Source organism: Xiphophorus hellerii, chromosome 16, assembly GCF_003331165.1.
Source record: "Xiphophorus hellerii strain 12219 chromosome 16, Xiphophorus_hellerii-4.1, whole genome shotgun sequence".
In the NCBI taxonomy this organism is placed as follows: domain Eukaryota; kingdom Metazoa; phylum Chordata; class Actinopteri; order Cyprinodontiformes; family Poeciliidae; genus Xiphophorus; species Xiphophorus hellerii.
Genome location: NC_045687.1, coordinates 25086206 through 25107507, shown reverse-complemented (window position 1 = coordinate 25107507; position 21302 = coordinate 25086206). Strand labels below are relative to the sequence as shown.

At 41.0% G+C, this 21302-nt stretch overlaps 2 protein-coding genes across 3 annotated transcripts; one reads left to right on the top strand and one right to left on the bottom strand.

Moving 5' to 3' along the window:
• The first annotated feature begins 1943 nt into the window (after positions 1 to 1943).
• On the top strand, positions 1944 to 7071 carry cbx1a (chromobox homolog 1a (HP1 beta homolog Drosophila)). The gene is given in 5 exon segments (XM_032586642.1): positions 1944 to 2266; positions 3389 to 3560; positions 4794 to 4814; positions 4816 to 4889; positions 5523 to 7071. Coding segments are annotated over 5 exon segments (726 nt in total). The 5' UTR covers positions 1944 to 1958; the 3' UTR covers positions 5674 to 7071.
• A 1146-nt stretch (positions 7072 to 8217) lies between these two features.
• On the bottom strand, positions 8218 to 20697 carry nfe2l1a (nfe2 like bZIP transcription factor 1a). Of its 2 annotated transcripts, XM_032586641.1 has the most exons (7): positions 20493 to 20697; positions 18534 to 19064; positions 17902 to 18078; positions 12370 to 12483; positions 12081 to 12231; positions 11275 to 11877; positions 8218 to 10211 (listed from the first exon to the last, which is right to left on the bottom strand). In XM_032586641.1, exons 2-7 carry the CDS (start codon positions 18801 to 18803, stop codon positions 9232 to 9234), a joined length of 2295 nt encoding a protein of 764 aa, XP_032442532.1. In that variant the 5' UTR covers positions 18804 to 19064; positions 20493 to 20697; the 3' UTR covers positions 8218 to 9231. The 2 variants fall into 2 exon arrangements, with proteins under 2 accessions (XP_032442532.1, XP_032442531.1); XM_032586640.1 differs by lacking the exon at positions 20493 to 20697 and having other exon boundaries at positions 18534 to 19580.
• Between the last annotated feature and the right edge of the window lie 605 nt (positions 20698 to 21302).

The window sequence follows — 21302 nt, the reverse complement described above, 5'->3', positions numbered from 1 at the left end:
ACAAACAGACAGAACTGTTGGCAAATTAAGTGAAGAACAATAGACAAATTAAGGACACAAAGATGACAAACAGATTTGACAGACGTGGCTCTTAAAAGTGCCTTTTGTGGGAGCTATGAAGGAGCAGAAATATATTTGAAAAAGAAATGTTCAGATTTCGGAAGTTATTTATTTCAACGTAGACAGGTGGAGAGAACTTTGCCTGTAATGACCCAAGTTCGTTTTTAATTCAACTACATGACCTAGCTGCAATCAGTGTATTCAGACAGGGGATCATAGACAAAACTTTAGGATCATCACAGCCTAGAGGCTGTTGCTGTACAGCAACCCTCCAGTTTTACACTGAGGGAACCTGACCAAGCGTCAATATATGACGAGTCGGGAGTGAGAATGTGTTGCAAGCAACAGGACAGTGTTTAAAAGAATCCCACCTAAATGTCTCTCGGAAGAGGAGGGCGAGGCGAGAGACGGCAGACAACGCAATATCCGGTGGAGTTGTTGGCGGGCAGAAAGGGGTTGGTTGTGTATGTTAGCAACGCAGTTCAGGCTATTGTGTGATTGAGTTGCGAACGCAAATACAGTCTGCTCTAAAACTAGCCTGTAAGCCGTTGGATACTTTTAGTTTTTTTTCTCTGTTTAGCTCCTTGGCCAGTTATTCGTCCTCAGGACACTAATAAATATCAGTCTTTTCACTTCGGCCTGCTGCTAGCCGGACAAGCTCTCCGAAGGTTTCTGCAGAAAGGTAAGGCTCGTGTTTGTTAGCTAAGCTGGAGCGAGCAAAGCACGCCAGCCATGTTGCCCTCAAGACGCGGTTAGCAGGCCGCCTGGCTCGTTTTGATGCACGTTGTGAACTGCAGTCTACTGCGTTCTGTGTGATATTGAGCAGTTTCTCCCACTGTTAGCTCACTTCTCCTGCACGCAGCCTGTTGGCCTGAGCTGGTGAAGGCACGAGGCTTTCAACGTGGTGCAAACGGAATGGAAAACGACGTGCACCACGTTGGTTGTTGGCTCTGTGTCCGAGGGAAGATGCATGTTTAAAAATGTAGAATCTGCATCATATGTTTGCATTGTTGGTTGCTGCAGTGTGTGCATTCACTTTCTCGGTGACTTCCAGCTGCGTAAATGACGCTCCTCCAGTCTGAAGGGCACTTTATGGAAAAGATGCGTCTCTGACATTAATTTCGCGCTGAGCAGTGTTTATGGAGCATATTCTATTTTTTTTAATCTATAAAACTTCTATTAAAAATGTAAGCCGTACTTACATTTTTAGCAGCTGCAACCCTCATAAATCCGGGCCTGGTTCAGCTACCCAAAGTTCGGTAGTTGTACCTCAAACGGCTTCACTTTAAAAAAGTTTTTTTAAATGTAAACAGCTGAACTGTTTGGGCTTTTGGTTCAAGCGTTCGCCTGCGTAAATGTTTCTTTTTCAAACCATCTGAGTTTCTACTATAATATGTTCCGGCTGCTGGTTTTCTAACTCAGCACACTGATCTTTGCCTCTGATTCTCTTTGAGCATGTACTGTTGCATTCCTCCCCACTGCAAGCCCCTGTGATGCAAATGTAATCATCAGCACCAGTCTGCTGCAGATCTAATTGGTCCCCTCACACAAGTCTAGGTTGTATGTTCAATATTAAGTGCTGAAACTCCCAGGCTGAGGGTGGCACCAAACTTGCGACAGTCACACAAAAGTAAATCAAGGAGGTTGCAACGGTTTTATAATTTTTTATCAGCATTTTTCATGCTGGTATTTAAATAAATGACATCACCAGAAACAGAAGAACACTTTCCTTTACCTTCAGGGAAAATAATTAAGTTTGTTTAAATCGTTAGAATAGCATTTTCTTGATCAGCAATGCCTTGGTTTTAGTTATGCACTTCAACTGTGTGAACCGAGGCAATTTCCACAACATCTTTAGCAGGTCAACAGTAGATCACTGTTCTACATCACAGAATTGCATGTTTTCTGTTGTCTACAAAGAGTCCTCTTCAGACGTCAAACTGGCGGCCGTAGCAAAGAAGAGCAAGAAGGCTGAGGATGAGGAGCAGCCAGCGGCCCCAGCCCCAGCAGCTGCGGCGGCGACAGCCACTGCGGCAACAGAGGAAGCACCTCCGGTAGAAGCAGCAGCGGCGGCGGCGGCTCCAGCCACAGCGGCAGCTCCTGCAGATGAGGAGGAAGAGGAGGAGTATGTGGTGGAAAAGGTTCTGGACCGCCGTGTGGTGCGGGGCAAAGTCGAGTTTCTGCTGAAATGGAAAGGCTTTTCAGAGTGAGTATAACCTGCTCAAATACTGGATGCTGCTTTTTGTCCCGGGTGGACCTAGCACCACCTTTGAGATGAAGCTCCACCTCTGAGCTGCCACTTCACAGAGCAGCCCTCCCCCAGAACTCCTCCACTCAGATCCTTCAGACTAGCCAGCAGCAGTTAGCAAACACCTTTTGGAACTGCTGAGTTCATTATAGCAGCTACTTCTTTGTGAAATGCTGGTAAAAACGGTAATAAAGGGTAAATAGAGGAGCCATGTTGTGTCACTTCCTGAGGGTGGAGCTTCAGAAAGAGCAGGAGTTTCTTAAAGAGACAGAGGTCCAATTTGTTGTGACATCATATGAAAATCACCTCAAAAACAGCCAAGGATCTGAAGCGAGCAGCGCTGATGATGGTTCATGTTTTATAATGCCTTCTGTCCATGAAGCTGTTTAACAGAAGCTTCCAGTCGGCTCACAGTTTCTGTGTTACACTGACCTGGTAGAGCTTTCTCAAAGTTCACATTATTCTCCTGAACTTCTACCATCCTATGCATTAAAAAGTTTGCAAGGACTGCTCTTAAGTTGCTTTTTATATTAACAGCATTTTATATTTTTACAATTTATAGCATTTTATTTTTTATTTTATCTACTACTACTACTCAGTGGTAGTTGTTATTGTGTCTTGTCTCTATGCTGTAACTGCGAAGTAATTTCCCTGCTGGGGTGAATAAAGTACTTCTATTCTATTAACCTGTTGAGTTAAAGTGATCAGGAATCTTTATTATTATTATTTAAAGTGTTGAAGGATTGACTTCAACACTTTCTTCAGCATATTTTGATGTAAACATGAGCAAAAAGTATTAATTTCTGCTTGGTATTTTCAGTTAAGTGTCTTAGATGAAATGTTCTATTTTTAAAATGTTGCTGTTTATAGATTAACACAATTATATAAAACTACTGTTGGCTGGGTTATTGGTCTCTGCCACAAACTTCCTATAGTCATCAAAAAGTTATGTATACCATTTGATTTCCTGATATAATTGCAGATTTACAAGTCTTCTGAGAGGCTAACTTGGGAATTTTGGCAATGTTGTTTCAGAGACATCCGTGTCTGAAGTTATTATTTCTGTATTCATCTATTTAGCGAGGACAACACATGGGAGCCGGAAGAAAACTTGGACTGTCCCGACCTGATTGCAGAGTATATGCAGAAACACAAAGAGAGGGAGGAGAAGAAGAAGGAGAGTAAGAGGAAAGCTTCCAGCGAGGCGTCTGGAGACGCAGAGGAGCGGGCCAGCAAGAAGAAAAAGGAGGAGGTAATTTATTTAACGGCTCCACAGCCAGACAGCACCTGCTGTTTAGGTTCTGTAAGTTGCCATTTCATCATTTAATTTTACATCTTATGCTTTTGCTCTCCTTGTCTCTGTTGTACATTTTAATCTGGTATGTCTGTCCTTTGACAGTTTCCCACGATTTTTACCTCAGAGACCGTATAACTCGCATGTATCAAACTCAAGGCTCGGGGGGCCAAATCTGGCCCACCGTAGCTTTTTATGTGGCGCTTTAGACTCCAAATTACATTAATAAGTCTCCAGTTTTTCGCCTAATCAGACTATTGTTTTCCATGCCGCTCATAGCTGGTAGAACTGGTCCGTTAAGTTGAAACCTGGAGACGAAGGTATGATTCATGTAGTGCTATGCAATGGGAAAAATAACTCAAAACTACTCATTCTTTTGCTCTCTGTCAGCTTTACGCTACACGTAGACTTGTCGCCATAGCAACTGACAACAATGCAACTTGTATCAGGATTCAGCACCAAAAACACTCAAACATTACCCCCACATAGAACAGAACACTCAGTTACAGTTTTGGGTTTTATGCTTGGTGTGTGTTTTGTGAGTATTGGTAAGTGATCGATTAGTGATAGATTAGCCACCGCTGCTATTAGCCAAGCTAACACAGTGGTGGCTGATTAGCTAATTTAAACACCTGCTCTACCGATGTCAGGTTGTGTGTAGGTCGTCCCTTTTTATTTCTAAGCTGAACCAAAACACACCTTGTTCCACAGCACATCTATATGTTAAGTTTGTCAAAGTCAAGCATAACTGACCTACTTCCCTCTCCCTTGCTATTTTTTTTCTTAGTTAAAACTTATTTCTCACCTTATTATCTAGTCTTAGTGTAGACAGTTCATAGCAAAACACTGCGTCCCTTTTATATGGTCTTACATTTATGTCTAGCAGGGAAATGGGGGCGGGAACATGCTGCAAGAGGCCTATAGTTTAAAATAACATTGGAGCTCATTTAAGAATATTGTGATGTATATTGTCTATCGTGATATAGCAAAAATATATCAGGATATTAGATTTTCCTCATATGCCCCAACCCTACTGTTACTCTATATTATTGAAATCAGTCCATCGCAGAACATTTGCTTGTCTCTGACAAACTAACATTTTTGTTATACAATTGTTGTGGGTCTATTTCTCCGTCTGAGTTGCTGTCTATGAGTCATACCATGTGTGTGATGTGTGTGTTCTGCTGTCAGGGGGACAAGGCCAGAGGTTTTGGGCCGAGGCCTGCAGCCTGAGAGGATTATTGGAGCCACCGACTCCAGCGGAGAGCTGATGTTTCTAATGAAGTGGTGGGTTCTCACATCTGCTTTCCTCCTGCACTACTCAGAAACACTCCGAGATTCTAGGCTTTCTGATAAAGTCACATTTCACCTAAGATGTTCTATGCTTTATCAGGCAGTTTAATTAACCTGTCAATGTTTTAGTACTTGTTGCGTTTTATCCAAACCCCTAAGTGTTGGGGTTCACTGACAGTTGGCTGTGCAACAGTCCTCTTCCTCATGCTATTTTCTGCTGGCCTTTGAGTTCAAAGCTCAGAGTCAGCAGCAGGTTGCAGAGGAAACAGTCTTTATTGTCCCACTGGGGGCAAAACTCAGCAGTAATGGCAGCATTAAGATATGGAGGTTGAAAGTTCCAAAAGTATTGAAAATATGTAACGTAACAATATATATTTACCAATGAAGTGGTAATAATAAAAGCTAGACTGTAATCCAGATTTAAAAGTTCAGATGTGAAATATTTTAAAGAATGCTTTAATGTGCTTTTTGGTTTTTTTTATTCTGCTTTGGAAGTGGAGCTCTGGTCATGATGTCTCTTCTATTCAACAGCTGCATCCATTCAGGTTCACCTGAAAGAAAGTATCAATGTTTCACAGTTTCTTTCCCCCAGAACCTGACAATCTTTCTTCTTCTGAAACTGAACAGGAAGAACTCTGACGAGGCGGACCTCGTACCGGCCAAAGAAGCCAACGTCAAATGTCCGCAGGTAGTGATCTCTTTTTACGAGGAACGCCTCACATGGCACTCTTACCCCACAGAAGAAGAGGAAAAGAAGGAGGAGGAAAAAAAGGACTAGTGGATGAGAGGAGGTACAAACTGGGTGAAGAGGAAGTGTGGCGATGCAGGGCAGGAAATCAGCTTCCCACCAGTTGACTGTTAACTTTCAGTTTCTCTGACATCCTACAGTGTGAGGATCAGCAGCTGTCAGTGGAAGTGATAGAAAATCTGTTTTCCTGCCCTGTAAGGACTCGAGTCCTGAAAAGATGTTCCCACCCGTTAGCGGTTGCAGCGGTTTGTTTCCAGCAGGTGTGTTTGACGTCTGCGTTCTGTTCTGTCCCCTTACCATGAATGTGTTGTGCCTTCAAAAAGTATTCTTCCAGACCGCCGAGTATCCGATGGGAAAGAAAAACCAACATCGTTAAACATTAAGGTCAATGTTTGGTTTTGGATGAAGTTCGTCTCTCCCCAAAGTGTTGAGCTGATGGCGCTGCAGCCGCAGCAGAAAGAATCTGAGATGGGTGGGAACTTCTTTTAAACAATAGAAAAGCAGTGAATTTTCCAACACAGACAGAAAGCAGTTTTTTTCCTTTCTGTGACTCTCATTCAGAAACATTGCTGATCTGATCCCACCAATATTTTACTCTAAAGTGAACAGTTTCAGTGAAATCATTTTTTTTGCCTTATGTTTTCTTGTCTGAGGTAAAGTGCTCTGTAACAAAGTGGACTTCACTAGTATTAGGGTATGGCTCGCAATATGCTGAAAACTCTTCCTTTAGAAAATGGTTCATGTTCACTGTGTCCTACATCTGTTTTCTAGGTTATAAAATCTTAGCATGCACTGCTGGGCAACTCAACTATTCATCTGTTCTCAGTTGCCAGGCGTTTTTTTAAGACGCTCGGCATACAGAGAGGAAAAAACCGTCTCACTTCTTTATTGTTTTCTGTCAAAGCTTTCCAATTATGTGTTAACTGTAGCCCAGCTGTGCATTTCTATGTAAACTGTAGTAGTGTTGTAGTTTTCTTTGTTAGCACATTTGGATTGGATTGATTTCTTTTCTTTTTTTATTTTTTATCTGGTTTCTTCGTGCTTGTCATTCATTAGGAGCCATGCCGTTTTAATACATGAAGTAGTGACGCATGTATTGCACCTTCGTCATTTTAAAGATTAACAACTATCCATTCTGGCTCAACAGAAACCTGTTTTAAAGCATTTCACAAATTTCAGTTGTTGGTGATTTAGTTATATTTCTGTACCACATCTATCAGCAATTTAAATATAATTTCCTACATTTTAACCAAATGCTCTCTCTGCTGATGTATCAAAGTTCTATTCATCTGTGCTATGTATTCTATTTTTTATTTTTTTTTTCAGATATCTTTTTTGTTCCTAGTGGATTTGCTTGTTGATCTGTTGCATGTCTGTTGATCTACTTTTAAATGCTGATTTCAACAATAAATGATTTCGGACCCATGAGTTTTTTAATTCTTTTGTTCTATAATGAAACATGGACCACAGAAATCTGAACATCTGTAAGACCAACCATTGGTGACATTGATGGCTGTTGCACTAAATGAAGGTAACATTTCTGTGGCCTCTGGTTATTTGATGACTAAACACAAATGTTAAGTACCGTAGTTTAAAGTAAATCTGTTGAAAAAATGAGTAAAGTTGAAAAATAAATCCTCAAATGATTGGACTGGCCTTCAGTCATTTCCATTTGAGGCCAGTTCAAGTATTGCTGTGTCTTTCACCGCTTCTGTATTTGATTCCCTTTGCTTAATTTCTGGAATATTTATTCTGGTGCAACTCTAAACAGGTTGAGGTTTTAGTCTAGATTTAAAGGAATTCAATATTTCAGCTGTTTTGCAGTTTTCTGGACATTTTCTCCAGATTTATGGTGCATAGAGGCTGAATGCTGCTTCTTCATGTCTTCAGTTTCTGGATGCAGAGCCAACCTTCCAGAGGTCTGGAAGGTTGATATAAGAGCAGATCTTGAATGTATTGTGGTGCTGAACTGTTCACTGATTTATAAACAGTATCTTAAAGTCTATTCTCTCAGTGGAAGGACTGTAGATCTGGGTTTACTGCAGGCTGCTGCTTGAGTCCTTATCTGTTTTCTGCATCTGCCACTTGGGTCATGGATGATAAGTGGTATCATTCACTACACAAATGAACACCGACTGCTATGAAAGAGGGAGATGTGCTTGAGATCACTGTAAGAAGTGACACTCGCCCCAATAATAACCAGACATTACTGGTTGGCATCACAAATATCCCACATTAAGAGAAACTGCTGAAGTTTGAAGTTTTCATGTCACTAATAACTTCAAGACGTTCTCATGTTGTGGGGGAAACTTCAAGACACCTGAGAGCAGCTGATCCAACAAGGAGCTCTGAGGGAAATTTAACAGGAGAGTGAAGCCACCAGCTCAAAGCTTGCTTAATTTTACTGCCAGCAGATAGTATATCAGTGCAAAGTTATATTTTCTGACTAATTTTTCTAAGTTTGGTCATCTGATTAATCATTTGTTCTGGTAACATATTATAGTATAGTATTCTAATCAGAATTTAGAGTCTGCATCTAAACCCAGGTTAAAGGAACAGACAGTCAAACTGGAGCATTATACTTAATAAAGTATATTTGGATTTTCTGTTTACCACAAATGACTTCTGACTTTGTATGAACACATTTCTACACATTTCTTTTCTTGACAGGATTTTCTTGCAGATCACTGCAGAAAAGACCCAACCACCACTTCTGAATACATTAATGCATTATTGTTCTTTACATAGAACTAATACAGGTAAAATCAACATCCTGGAAAAAAAGTATAATACAACAAAAGTTACAAAATTTCAAGTCCTTTTCGATCTTCAATAGTTTCAGTCTTTGTGCTGAAGGTGAGGCAGCAGGGCGGCGCCAGGCTGCGCTGGGAACTTTACACCTTTAGTGTCTTTACAAAATGGTGCCGGTGAAAAGCTTCTCTTTGTTTCGCTGTGACGTCCACCTGTGGTCCGCTGCCTGCTGACCAGCGCCCCCTTCTGTTCAACAGAAGATGACCGGTGCTCCGGCCAAGGCTGGGATTCTCTGTTCTCCATAAGGCAACATGTCTTCTTCTTGTGTATGAAATCGTTACACTAAGAAGCGAAGATGCACATGCAGAACATCAGAATCATCATTCTTCAGTCTGAATAATTTTGTTTTAACCCCAAGTCATTGAGATATCATTTGATAAAAACTGATGTAGCAGATTTGTATCTATTCAAGCATAATCCAGTTCACAGATTTTCTAAGTACCAACGATTCGAATTGATCTTAGTTTGTCCAAATACCAAAAACAGTAAAAATACTCCTTAATGAGCAGAAGCCAGATTTAGCTCTGTTCCTTCAGGAGGAGAAAACCGACATGTTTTATACTCAAGTTTCTACAATGTTGTTTAAAAACAACAGAAGTTACAAGAAACTGAGTCTGGAAAAGCATAACATTTTGAAATGGAAAATTTTAGAAGCCCTGGTTTACATCTGTTGTGTACAGTTGAGGTCATCCAGAGGTCAGGAGGGTCAGTGTTTCATGCTTTGCCGGGTCCTTGTTGGAAGCTCATCCTGCCGGTTCCAACCTGATCAGTTCTTATTCAGCTCCTCCTCTTCTTCACACCTCTGTGTTTTTTTCTGCTTTGACTGGCTCTGACTGACGCCACAGTAACTGTATCATCAGGTCCAAAACGAAGCGTGTACTCAGTGGCGTCCAGCGGCCTGCCGTTGTCATCCGCCAGCTGGCAGAAGATTTCCTGGTACAACCTCCCAAATCTGCTCTTCATGTCCTGCAGGCGCCTAAGGCTGTTCCGCTTCTCCTGCAGCAGCTCTGAGCGCTGGAGTCTCAGGGCCTTCAAGTCTTCCTCCAACGCTAGCAGAACGTCTAGTTTCCTCTTCCTGCAGTTCTGAGCAGCTATCTTGTTCTTCCCACGCCGCCGGATGTCCCTGATGAGGGTCAGCTGCTGCTGGCTGAGCTGGCCGCTACTCAGCAGGTGGTTAAACTCCTCTACAGGCAGGTTAACAATCAGCTGGTAGGAGAAAGGGATCCTGAGGGCCCGGGCTCGCTCCTTGTCTCGGCTCCAGGTTTTAGTTTCTGGAGCCAGGCTGGAGGAGGAGTGGCGGCACGGCCTGGCTCTGCCGGCCCTCACTGATGATTCAGTCTGTATGGGGGACATCGTCCCAGGAGCTGGAGAGGACAGCGAGGACAGGGGCGGGTTGTTGTAGGTGTGATCATGGTCGATGTGTTCCAGCCAGGAAAAGCCTGGAAATAGTTTGGAATCTTCATGGTTAGCAGGGAACCGTGGTGCGCCATGTCCTCCAACCGCTCCCATGTCCTCCTCCACCTCCTCCTGCTTAATAGTCACCTCCACTTCTAAATGAGATCCAGCTGAGCCGTCCTCATCACTGCTGTCCACCTCGTCAGAAAACACATTCCCTACAGCCGACGCACAGGATGAAGAAGAATCGTCCGCTGAGCCTTCAGAAACAATAGAAGAAGAGGAGGAAGAAGGGCTGTGGATGAAGTCCAGAGACAGGCCAGAGTCTGAGTCCGTCTCCACCTCCGCCTCCGCCCAGACATCTAGGAGGACGCAACAGGAAAGATCAAAACAGCTTCACAGCTTGTTTCTTCAAAGTCTGAATATTTGTGACATTGCCTCTGATTTTATGAAAGTTGTTAAAAAATAATCTAGAGCAGATCTTTAGAGTCTACTCACCCAGATCTAAAGTCAGCTTTAAAAGAAAATTTGCACATTAGAAGCCATTAAAACCCTTTTTCCTCTAAATACTACATGTGTTGTCCTGTCAAATCAATCTGCTCAGAGCATTAATAAATGAATAAATCTGCAATAACACAGCTGCATTAGTTTGTTTTGACACACCTTTTTGATTCATCTAGGGGAGACTTAGTCTTTTTGAGTTTTGAGACACCTGGGCTCAAACTCCCAGGTGTCTGGTAGAGGAGTCAGGTTCACGACAAACAGCCTCAGCGTGGGGCTGAGGGGTTAGTCAAAGTAGAAGTTTACTGTATAAATACTTTACATGTACCTGGGTGTGTCTGAAAAAATTATGTAAATATGTGGAAATGTAAAGTATGGCCAACAGAAAATGATCAGGGAGACAGCCAACGGCTCCACAGCTCCACCAGAGGAAGCTGAAGTTTTAGTTCAGGTGAAATCTGAAAGGTTCCCGACTCGTCAGTTTGACCAATGACCTTTAGGTATCTGCTGATGCTGAAGTGAGGTTTTAGCTTGATTGAGCCAAGTCTCCATCCAAATCAGGAAACACATTGACATCACAAGGAAATACAAGTGTTTGGAATGGCCTAGTAAAAGTAAAGCTGACATGTGATCTGTGGGGTTGCATGAAGAAGAAAGTTTCTCACAATCTGATACATGTTAGGAACTTTTGTGAAGTAAAAAAGGCAAATATTGCTAAATTAAAGAATCAGTTGCTAGAAAACCAAGATGCTTCAAAAAGTATTGGTGTCCTCGATGTCTTCGTGTTATTGCACTTTTCCCTCTGACAGAATGATTTATTTTTAGCTGGATGGCAAAAAAACAAATGTGATATTATTTTTAAACTGGGCCTGATTTATTAATAATTCTGCTCCTTAAGCCGGTGGACTCTCTATAGTGAAATACCTCCCAGTCTGCTGCTCTGCTCCTGATCTTCCATCCAGTTGCCTCTTCTGTCAGCTACCTGATGGACTCCATCACAGTGTAGCTGCTCTTCCTCTCCAGATCTGGCTTCCAGCTCAGGACTGAATCCCTCCTCCAGTTCTCCAGCCAACAACTGAATGTCTTCCAAGATGTTCAAATCCTTCAACAGGTCACTGATGTGGCTGGGAAAACCGTCTGCATCTTCCTCAGCCAACACAAAGGAACTGGATGATGTTCGTCCAAAGTCCTGGTCCAGATCATTCCCTCCGGATGCTTGGCTGACACTAGGAGTTTTCAGATCGTATGAAGGAGAGTCTGAGCTGAATGGAGAAATGTCCCGAGTCAGCAGGTTCATGCTGAAGGCTGCCAAGTTATCTCCACCATTCATTCCTTCGTCAGTGTCTTCTGTAGGATTTTCGTCCAGTAGGTCAGTGTAGTTTGAAGGAATTGTCCAGGAGTCCATCCTGGAGTTCTCCAAAGTGAAGCCTGTGTTGATCACTGAACCGTCCTCATCCAGTTCATCACTGGGAGTCAATGGTAGCAGAACTGGCTCCTGCTCCAGCTGGTTAGCAGTCCCAAACAGATCTAAAAACAAACAGGAAGTATTAGGGGGGAAAAGTTATATTTGAATAATAATAAAAAGCTCTCTTTGAATTCATGATATATTTTAAATCTCTGCTTCTTTTGTATTTCTTAGTTTTCAGCTAATGAACAATTCGGTCCACTTTCATCTAAAACAATCAGAGCTCAATCCAAGGTTGAGTTTTTCTTTGCCCCGTGTGGCTCACCCTGCTGCCAGAAGGTTCCTGTGAGAGGCTCTGTCCCAGGACGGGTGCTGGGACATGGGGGCGGAGCTTCAGACCCATCACCTGGTGCAGTCGCAGGTGTTCTTGAGTCAGGGCTGCGGTTTGAACAGGTCATCATTTCAACATCTGTGTTCTGCAGATAAAAGATTACAGTTTCATCTTATTTCATCTGTATCTATGATCTTTTCAGAGGTTTCATGTCCTGTATATTTGAATCTCTCTTTTTTTGTTCATCACATGCATTTGCATCCCTTCTAACTCTGTTTGTTACCTCAGGCTCCAGGATGTCCATTAGATCCTGCCACTGGAGTTCCAGGTCGAGGCCCAGTGGCTGATTTTCAGGGAGCATGTCGAAGGATTCATCACTTCTGTCAACATCAGTTCTCTAAAGAACAGCAGAGGAGTGATGAGTGTCCAGACATCTGGGGTGGGGCTAGAGAGGGACGGGGGCAGTGGAAACCTCTGACATGACACTGTCATAAACATGATGTAACACCTGTTACGAAATGAAGGAGTCTTTATAAATGTTTATAACTTTTATCATGAAGTGAAATTCTGTAAATAATGCAGAGTTGCACTAAAAGTTGCATTAAAGTCCATTAAAATTGTGAATTTGGCATTATTCAGTAAATAATGACTCTTTTAATTTCCATTAAAACTTGCATGAAACATCCATTAAAAGTGTCAACTTTGGGGCGTGCTGTGGTGGCGTAGTGGTTAGCGCGACCCATATTTGGAGGCCTTGAGTCCTCAACGTGGCTGTCGCGGGTTCGACTCCTGGACCCGACGACATTTGCTGCATGTCTTCCCCCCTCTCCTTCCCCGTTTCCTGTCAGCCCACTGTCATATAAGGGACACTAGAGCCCACAAAAGACCCCCTGGAGGGGTAAAAAAAAAAAAGAAATAATAATAATAATAATTAATTTTAAAAAAAAGTGTCAACTTTGTGTTAAAAGTGTCGTTATTTACCAAATAATTCTTCATGACAATAGTTATAAACATTTATGAAGGTTCCTTCATGTTCATGACAAGTTTTATGTCATGTTTATAACGATGTCATGTCAGTCAGCCCTTCAAATAAAGTGTTAGCAAAGTAATATGGTAACACACACACACACACACACACATATATATATATACATATACATACATATATATATATATATATATATATATATATATATATATATATCCATTAAATGTATGGATATACATTTAATGGATGTATATCCATTATATATATATATATATATATATATATATATATATATATATATATATATATATATATATATATATATAAGTGATGATATATATATCATCACTTATATATAAGTGATGATATATATAAGTGATATATATCACTTATATATTTATAAGTGATATATATATATATATATATCACTTATATATATATATATATACAGTACAGACCAAAAGTTTGGACACACAGTTGTGTCCAAACATTTGGTCTGTACTGTATATATATATATGCATTAAAAGCCTTCTACTTTTGAAAGTAAATCTGTTGGGCCTGTTGGGTCGTCTGTTGACTCAGACGACACACTGCCAGACAGAACACGTTTAAAATAGAAAAAGAAAGAAATAAATGACCAAAAGTTCAAGATTAAACAAATTTTCAAGATAAAATATTAAAGATTAAATAATAAAGATTTTTTTTATTTCACATATCCAGTCTGAAAAAAATGATTGAAGTTTAAAAACTATTTTTCTGATGAACAGTTCTGGTAGATTAATGGAATTAGTGGAATGTGACGGAGGTCGTCCTGCTTATGGTTGGCTGCTTGTTTGTGATCATGTGTAGAAGAAATAAACAAGGTGGATTGCAAAACTGGGACATATAAGTACGAGTCAGGATGTGATGATCAGGTTTCAAAACAAGACAGACAGTCACGAGGTTGACTGCACAGCGCCTGATATTTAATACAGGAGGGGGATTTCAAAACACTGCTGTACACACTTTCATTTAAAGGAGCAACACACTCATAGATCTGTGTGCTGCAGCTGACTTTCACAAAGAAATCTGACACTGAGAGTCAGCTGCAGCTTTTAATCCCACGCAGCCTCCAAAGCAGAAGAGGTTGTTGCCTTCTAGGATGTTCTTGGCTCTCCATCACTGGTGTTGGTTTCTGTGTTCTAACATTGACAATCTGAAGTTTGAAGTCCTGTTTGCTTTCCACAGTTTGGACAATCGGGAATTGTCCTGCACAGCAAAGCAGCTTTTAGTGATGTGAACTGTAACTACCTTCCTACTGTCCTTCTTGTCCCAGTATTTTTACCAAATCTTTCTAAGATAAAAAGTCTATTTTTTGGCAGATTGTTCATTTGTTTGCACAATGATAATTTGCATTTAGATATTTATCTATGTCTAGTTAACTGTTCCCAGAGAGAATCTACACCTGAAGCAGAAAGAAGCCAGGCTGGGGTTGGAACCCAGGACCAGAATGCTGCAGTGCTTCGTGGGTGGACATGTCTGAAGGATTTCTAGGTTAGGAAGGCCATGCGAAGCAGAAATATGAAGACAGAGGTCAGAGGTCAAGGCCACATTAATTGATTTTCAGGCTGAAACATGCAGCTACAGAAACAGTCAGTCTCTCCAGTGAGAGATTCGGAGCTGCAGATTGAACCCAAAGCTCTAAAAGGACAGACTACTTTTTAAGGATTCCTTCCTTTTAAAGGAATGTGTGTTGGTTGCGCTGGATTGACAACGTTGATCGGGGCCTTCATTTATAAGCCTGGCTAAACAGCCAGGCTTATAAATGAAGCATGATGAGCATGATGTGGCAGGAAAACGTTACAAAACTCAAACAGAAACATTAAGGGCCGGCCCAGCAGAAAGGCTTGGAGATATGCTCAGAAAAAACAGGCCGCTTCATATCCTCACACCTCTAAATGGGAGCAGAACATGTCAGTGTAACTAAACAAACATCTTTGATTTTCATTTTATATTGTGGAATGAAGTCAGAGTGTGTGGCACAGCAACAGAAGCAGAAGTGTTCATTTACAAGGCGTTGCAGCCTAACTGAGTTCATTGCTTCATTTTTCTGGTGACATCAGGTTTGCTGGTGACTCATCAGTTTCTGACTCAGTGTCTCACATGCCACCGAGCTCAGCTTTTATCTTTACCCTAAACAAAGCCACTACATTGGTTCACACCCCGGGTTATGGAGAGTTATTGGTAACCCGGCAACAACAGTGGTGATTTCAGAGGGTCACTACTAAAGTTTATCTTGAACTAAAGTTGTTAAGAACTAAATAATTTTGCTTCCAGAAGGGTAATTTTTTGAAATAACACTTTTAATATTATCTATTCTTATTACTTATTACAGATAAATGGTTTCATATTTTCAAAAGACGTCACAGTAACCCACATTGTTTCATTTTGCACAGCAAAATATCTCTGACCTTACACTGTTTAACAGAACACAGATATCTTGTTTTCTTAAAGTGAATGTATTATTTAAAATGTACATTTTTGATGTTATTGTAACATTATGTTATAATGTTATTACTTAATGGAAAACATACATGGGGCATTGCTTTGATTCTTTCATGCATGTTTGAGGAATCCTTGAATCTCCTGTTGTAGCCATTAATGTGGAGAACCAGAATGTAGTTTTACAGTGGTTGGTTCTACATTCAATCTCAACTCTCATTGAGTGAAAGCAATACGTTTACATCAAGTTATTAGAAAAATACTTAGAACAACCCAGTACATAAACTAGGTGTCTGTAACTCGTCTGCTGGTCTCCAGCAGCTTTTAGAAGTGTCTCTGTACAGCTGGGCTGCATGCTGGTGTAGAGGACCAGAGACACAGTGAAACGTTACAGGACTCTGGCTCTCAAGCAGTGCAGCGTGAGACCACTGGTTCACAGAAAATACTGCTGGGTTATTTCTTTAGCCAAACATGTTGGATTTCTATTGAGATCAATGTTGGATAGTTTTAATTGAACATTAGTCCAACATTTATTGGAAGGTTAGAGGAGACTAGAGTTGTTCAGAGTCAGACCTTAAGCTACGTTAAACCTTCCTGGGAAGCGGGAGGCTAATTTTCTATGTAAATAATACAACAGAGATGCATCATGCTGCCCACTGTCAAGAAAACTGGCATAGGGTGTGAGATCTTTTCGGGTGCATGCAGAAAAGGTGTATAGAAGCCTGAGAGAAAAATACAGCAATCCTGTGATTTGATTATAATAAGAATTAATTGTATATGTATGATATAGGATATAAGTAATCACTGAATAACATTCTGAAATGTATGTCTGAGTAATGATCTGTAACAACAACAATTTATGTCTGATGATTTATAATAAGTGAAAGATGTGATTTATTGTTAATGAATATCAAAAGTTGTGATGATTTGAAATCAATTTCATAGTAATACAGGATAGATGTGTTTAATGAATAGTAACAGATAATATAGTGAGTTAGAGAAAGAAGAGGAATTTATGGGTGAGGTCCTGATAACAGGAAATGTCGCAAGCGGTTCTGAACAGATGGCCAGAGCACACAGGAAGGGTGGTACGGTGAAGTTGGCTAAGATCGACAAGGGTTGGGGAAGAACGGGACTTTCCACACTAGTCAGCAGACAGGAGGGGACATCGGGGCTTTGCAGCAGATGTTCAGGAAGTCACGTAAACCGAACACTCTACATACACACATATGGTAGAGAAGTGTATAAAAACGGGCTGAAAAGAGGAACCAACCGTTCCTAGTCCAGCGGCGCTGAAGAAGAGACAACACGAAGGAGCAGATTGCAACGGACCGCACTTCAGAACCACGGGGGAGCTCGGACTTCACACCGCTAAGAAAGGACTGGATCCCACCGCCTCAGCTCCGGTTCTTTATTCGACCGTCGGTCCCGTCTCAACCCAACAATTTCAAACTCTGCAACAAGACTTGGAGGAAGGACAAAGATCCCTAAGGGACAAGGAACTGGGTTCTGCAAAAGGATTCGGACCCGTTCTGCTTTGTTTCCTTTCTAAGGAGGACTTTTCCACACAAGGCAAAGGCCTCGACCAAGGATGCTAGAAACTCCTGTTGCCAAAAGATCCACCATCGTCTGGGTATGAGTTGAATCTGCTTCCTAAAATTCCATCTTAGAACGTGCGACATAAGATAGGGAAAGGAGACAGGGTAGTATGATTGTACATGTAAATTTTATTACACTGTTTTTGAATTATATACAATTGATTGTTGATTTGTATGTCGCATATCCCTGCTTAAGCGTGCTTAATAAATTCATACTATAAAATTCTAATGAGGTTGGTGGACATTGGAATTAATCGAGTCATTTGACTATTTTTCAGTTCTTTTAATTAAGGTAAAACTAATGTACATGATTCCAGAAATTAGGAGGCTTCATAATTTCCTTTGGTGAGTGTAAATAATGACCCTGGGACTTATATCCAAGTCACTAAATCTAATCTAGCCGGTTCCAAGAGCGAGTTATAATTTAGAAAGTGAGCTACCGTTAACAGAAGTGGTTATTGGAATTATGCAGCTGCAAAGGCTACTTAGCTGATTGTTTCTTAACTGCAAAGGGTCGTAACTTCTGGATTGGAGGTAGTTAGAGCTAGACGAATCGCTTTCGCCACCAGTTTAAACAGATTATCTCTCATAGAGCACTTTTAGGGTAATACCCGGGTCTCAGAGATTTTCCGGACCTGTTAGACGGAGAACTGGGCAGTAGTCAGCCCAAGGGAGTTGTGATGAAGAGGGCGGAGCTGACTATTGCGCGATAACAGACACCACCATGATGTGTGATCATCTGGCATACCTGCTCTCCGTCCTCCAGACCATCCAGAACTTCTCCTTGTTCCATCGTTGGCTCACTTTGGACTCTCTCTACCTGACCCGGTGTTCTGTCCATCAGAGAGTTCTGGTCAGGAAATCGTCCAGAGAGAGGACCTGCTTCCTGCTGGACCAGCCATGTCTCCAGCTCTGCCTGAGGAACCTGTGAAGAAAAGCTTCAGATAAAGACTTTTTACAAACATAGGCTATATGAACTTTTAATTAGAAACAGATTGTTGTAGTAATAAAGCAGATAATGCTTCCTCCTTTTATGATGATCCTCTTTTTATTTTCAATCTCATTTAGGCGTTTTTTTCCCTACTTCAAAGGGAACTTGTTCTTGTTATTTTACTGTTTCGGTTCTTCATTCTTCATATTTTATGAAATCTTTGCAACATAAATGCCTTATAAATGATTTATTCAGTTTAATTCTTTTAATTCAATTTTAAATGTTTTTTCTAAAGGAAGTGATTAAATATTCCTGTTCAGAAGGAAGTGATGATACAACACACAAATTTGGGTGCACACTTTTACATTTTTGGTCAATTTCTATATATACAAGCTCATGGTGTGAGTGGCTGAAGAAAAGCTGGTCCTTATGAGGGTGTGTTTCTTTACCTGTATCCGGTCCAGAGAGCGGACCCAGCCCAACAGCCTGCGCGCTGTGAAGAACTGATCCAGATCCACCGTCTTGGGGTGCAGGCTGTACCGGTTGCGGAGGTTCAGGATCTCTGTGTGTGTCAGCGCAGAGGACGGACCCAGAATCAGCTCACACCAGGATGGAGGCATAAACGCCTCCAGTCCCACATCCACCCTGACTCTACAGAGACTCAACAGGATGGCCATCTGAATCAGTCCCTCTGTGAAGTATTCCTTTATGTGTAACATGGTCCTTTGGTTTGTGCTGTTTCTCTTCTTAGAAGATCCGTCCAGAACAAGTACTGCTATAACATGGGTCTCTGTGGGAGCACGTGTGTAACTGTAGTTTGGATTTTATGTTAAATTGTGAAATTATATTTTCTCTTCATTGTTTTCATAGATTACTGAAGATAGCAAACATGCCATGCTGCTTCACTCTAACAAGAGAAAGATCTCTGATGAGTTTCTGGCCGGTGATCAGGGTGGGTCTTCTTCAGAGTAGAGGTGTGCCTTCAGACCGCACAGGAAAAAAACAGGAAAGGGAAACACTCGTTATTTTCTCTGACACACACAGGAACTAATGAAATAAATAAACCTTCTTTTGGGAGTAATGTTCGTCTTTCTGGCTAAACTTTGTATGTTTTAATGATTTGTTGCTCATTTTTAGGTAAGTCATGTACAGTGCATCCTGAATGTATTCTTTTGAACGTCTCCCTCTTCTGTTATTAACTTTTTATTTTTCATAGCCAGAGAAAGTCATCAGTTCATCTGTTTGTTTTTGCCTGTTTGTCTTGCCACTCGAACTGAGGCAGGTTCTGGTTCTGGTTCTGCTGGAGGTTTCTTCTTCTAAAGGGGAGTTTTTCCTCTCCACTGTTGCCACATGATGTAACCAGCCATATTTGTCTTGCTTAATAAACACACTTCCTTCTGGTTTCATTTTCCATGCCAGAGCAACACAGTCTGTTGATACCTTATGAACCTCATCCTCTGGGTTGCTATGACAAAAACAGCATGGAAGACATGTATGTCAAAATTAAAAATGTTACATGTCCTGGTTATTACAGCTGAAGTTGATTGAAGCATATAAGCCTGGAAAGTGAAAAAAATAATAATTTATCTAAAAAAACAGAGGATTTTTCTGATTGGATGGGTTTTATTATGGAGGGAAAAAATATGCCCTGTCTGAAACAGCCTGTTGTTTAATGTATATCATACATATTTAGTTTTACATTCTTCATAAGACATGCTGACTTGTTGTTAAAAAAGATCTCTTGCTTTAAACCTAATAAGCCAATATTTGGTTCAGACAAAGTCACACGTCTTTGTGGTTAAATCCATTTTAATCTACTTATTGCTTCAGGCTCTGCTGCCTTTTGACTCCAGACATGAAGCTCAGATAAAGGTATTTAGTACTTTATTCACTGTTAATTATTGACACATTATGTCGTCATTCCTTATATGGTTACTAATTTGTCTTGTTAAAAAAAAAAATCAGAAAAATAAGCCACATCCTTTAGGCAAAATAAAAATTAAAAAATCTATATTCTGTAACATTTCACAGCTTAATTCAATGAAGACATCTTCATTTGACCTAACCACTGAGGAGTTAAAAATGGTTGGAAAAAATTGATTTTTGAAGTGAATCCTAAATTTGTAAGATTAGGGAAGATGTGGAGAAGTCAAAGTTCATTGTTACATGGTGCTATGAATGCTCCCCAACAGTCTGTCAATACAACATGTTACACAATGTTTCCAGCCATCATAAACAGATCTCTACAAAATAACCTAGGAATCAGCAAAGTCACTCTGAGGTCCAAAACAGCTAAGAAAACAAGCAGCTTGTGATTATACGACACGACTTTCTGATGAAGTTTGAGATCACAGCAGAGATAAACTGACAGTCAGTAGAAATCTGGATCTAGTTGAAGTGTTTCTTACCGGGCAGAGTGTTCACCGGTCAGCAGCTCAGATCCAGTCACCTTCACTCACTTCCACCATTCTCTTTCTGTTCTGACAAAGTTAGAAGCTGAGCCTTTTTAAAGCAGCTGGCCTGCGCTAGGCTCCTCCTCCTGGTGACTCACACCGTTACCAGAGGAGTGTGTCACTCTGTTGGTGTATGTTGCTCTGCTGGTGTGTGGCAGCTCTGCTGTTAACAGCGTAAACTTGCATCATCCTCCTGCCTGCTGTCTGGTTCCAGGATTTTCTTTGTGTTGGGAACTCAACAGTGTTAAGAAATAACAAGGATACACATTTCAGTGCTTCGTCCTCCAAACACAGGCAGACCCACTGAGTCAGAGTTCCTGCTGAGTGTTGAGAACAGCGGAGGAAACATGTGAGAAGAGTTGTCTAAATGTGGGTGACAATTTGGCCAATTCACATCTTCCCAGAAGGTTTTTTTATTCCTAAAAATCCATCTTCATAATCAGTAGTCAACAGTGATTCTACAGCTTCTCCTCACAATGTTCACATTCTGCAGCTCAGCAGACAGGAGGGACCTGCAGAGGACAGTGAGAGGAGCTGAGATGTGGTCTCCACAGGGCCCTAAAAGCTGAAGAACCTTTAATAAAAAAATTATTTTTTACAAATTTGTTAAAACTGCCACCATGTCATGACAGTTTGGTATGAGACATAACCTGTGAAAAGATCGATTACCTCGTCTGCAGTTGTCTGAATAAATGCACTGACCAAAAACAACCAATCGGAGTCAAGAGGACGAGCTTAATGCTGTCAATAATACTCATGTACTTG

Excerpts from the sequence above, each read along its gene's own strand:
- nfe2l1a (XM_032586641.1), bottom strand. The coding sequence starts at position 18,803 with ATGTTACACATAAAGGAATACTTCACAGAGGGACTGATTCAGATGGCC. Across the intron at positions 12,232-12,369 it reads TGGACATCCTGGAGCCTGAG|AACACAGATGTTGAAATGAT; the intron begins GTAACAAACAGA and ends TTTTATCTGCAG. Across the intron at positions 10,212-11,274 it reads GCAGAGCAGCAGACTGGGAG|ATGTCTGGGCGGAGGCGGAG; the intron begins GTATTTCACTAT and ends GCGTCCTCCTAG.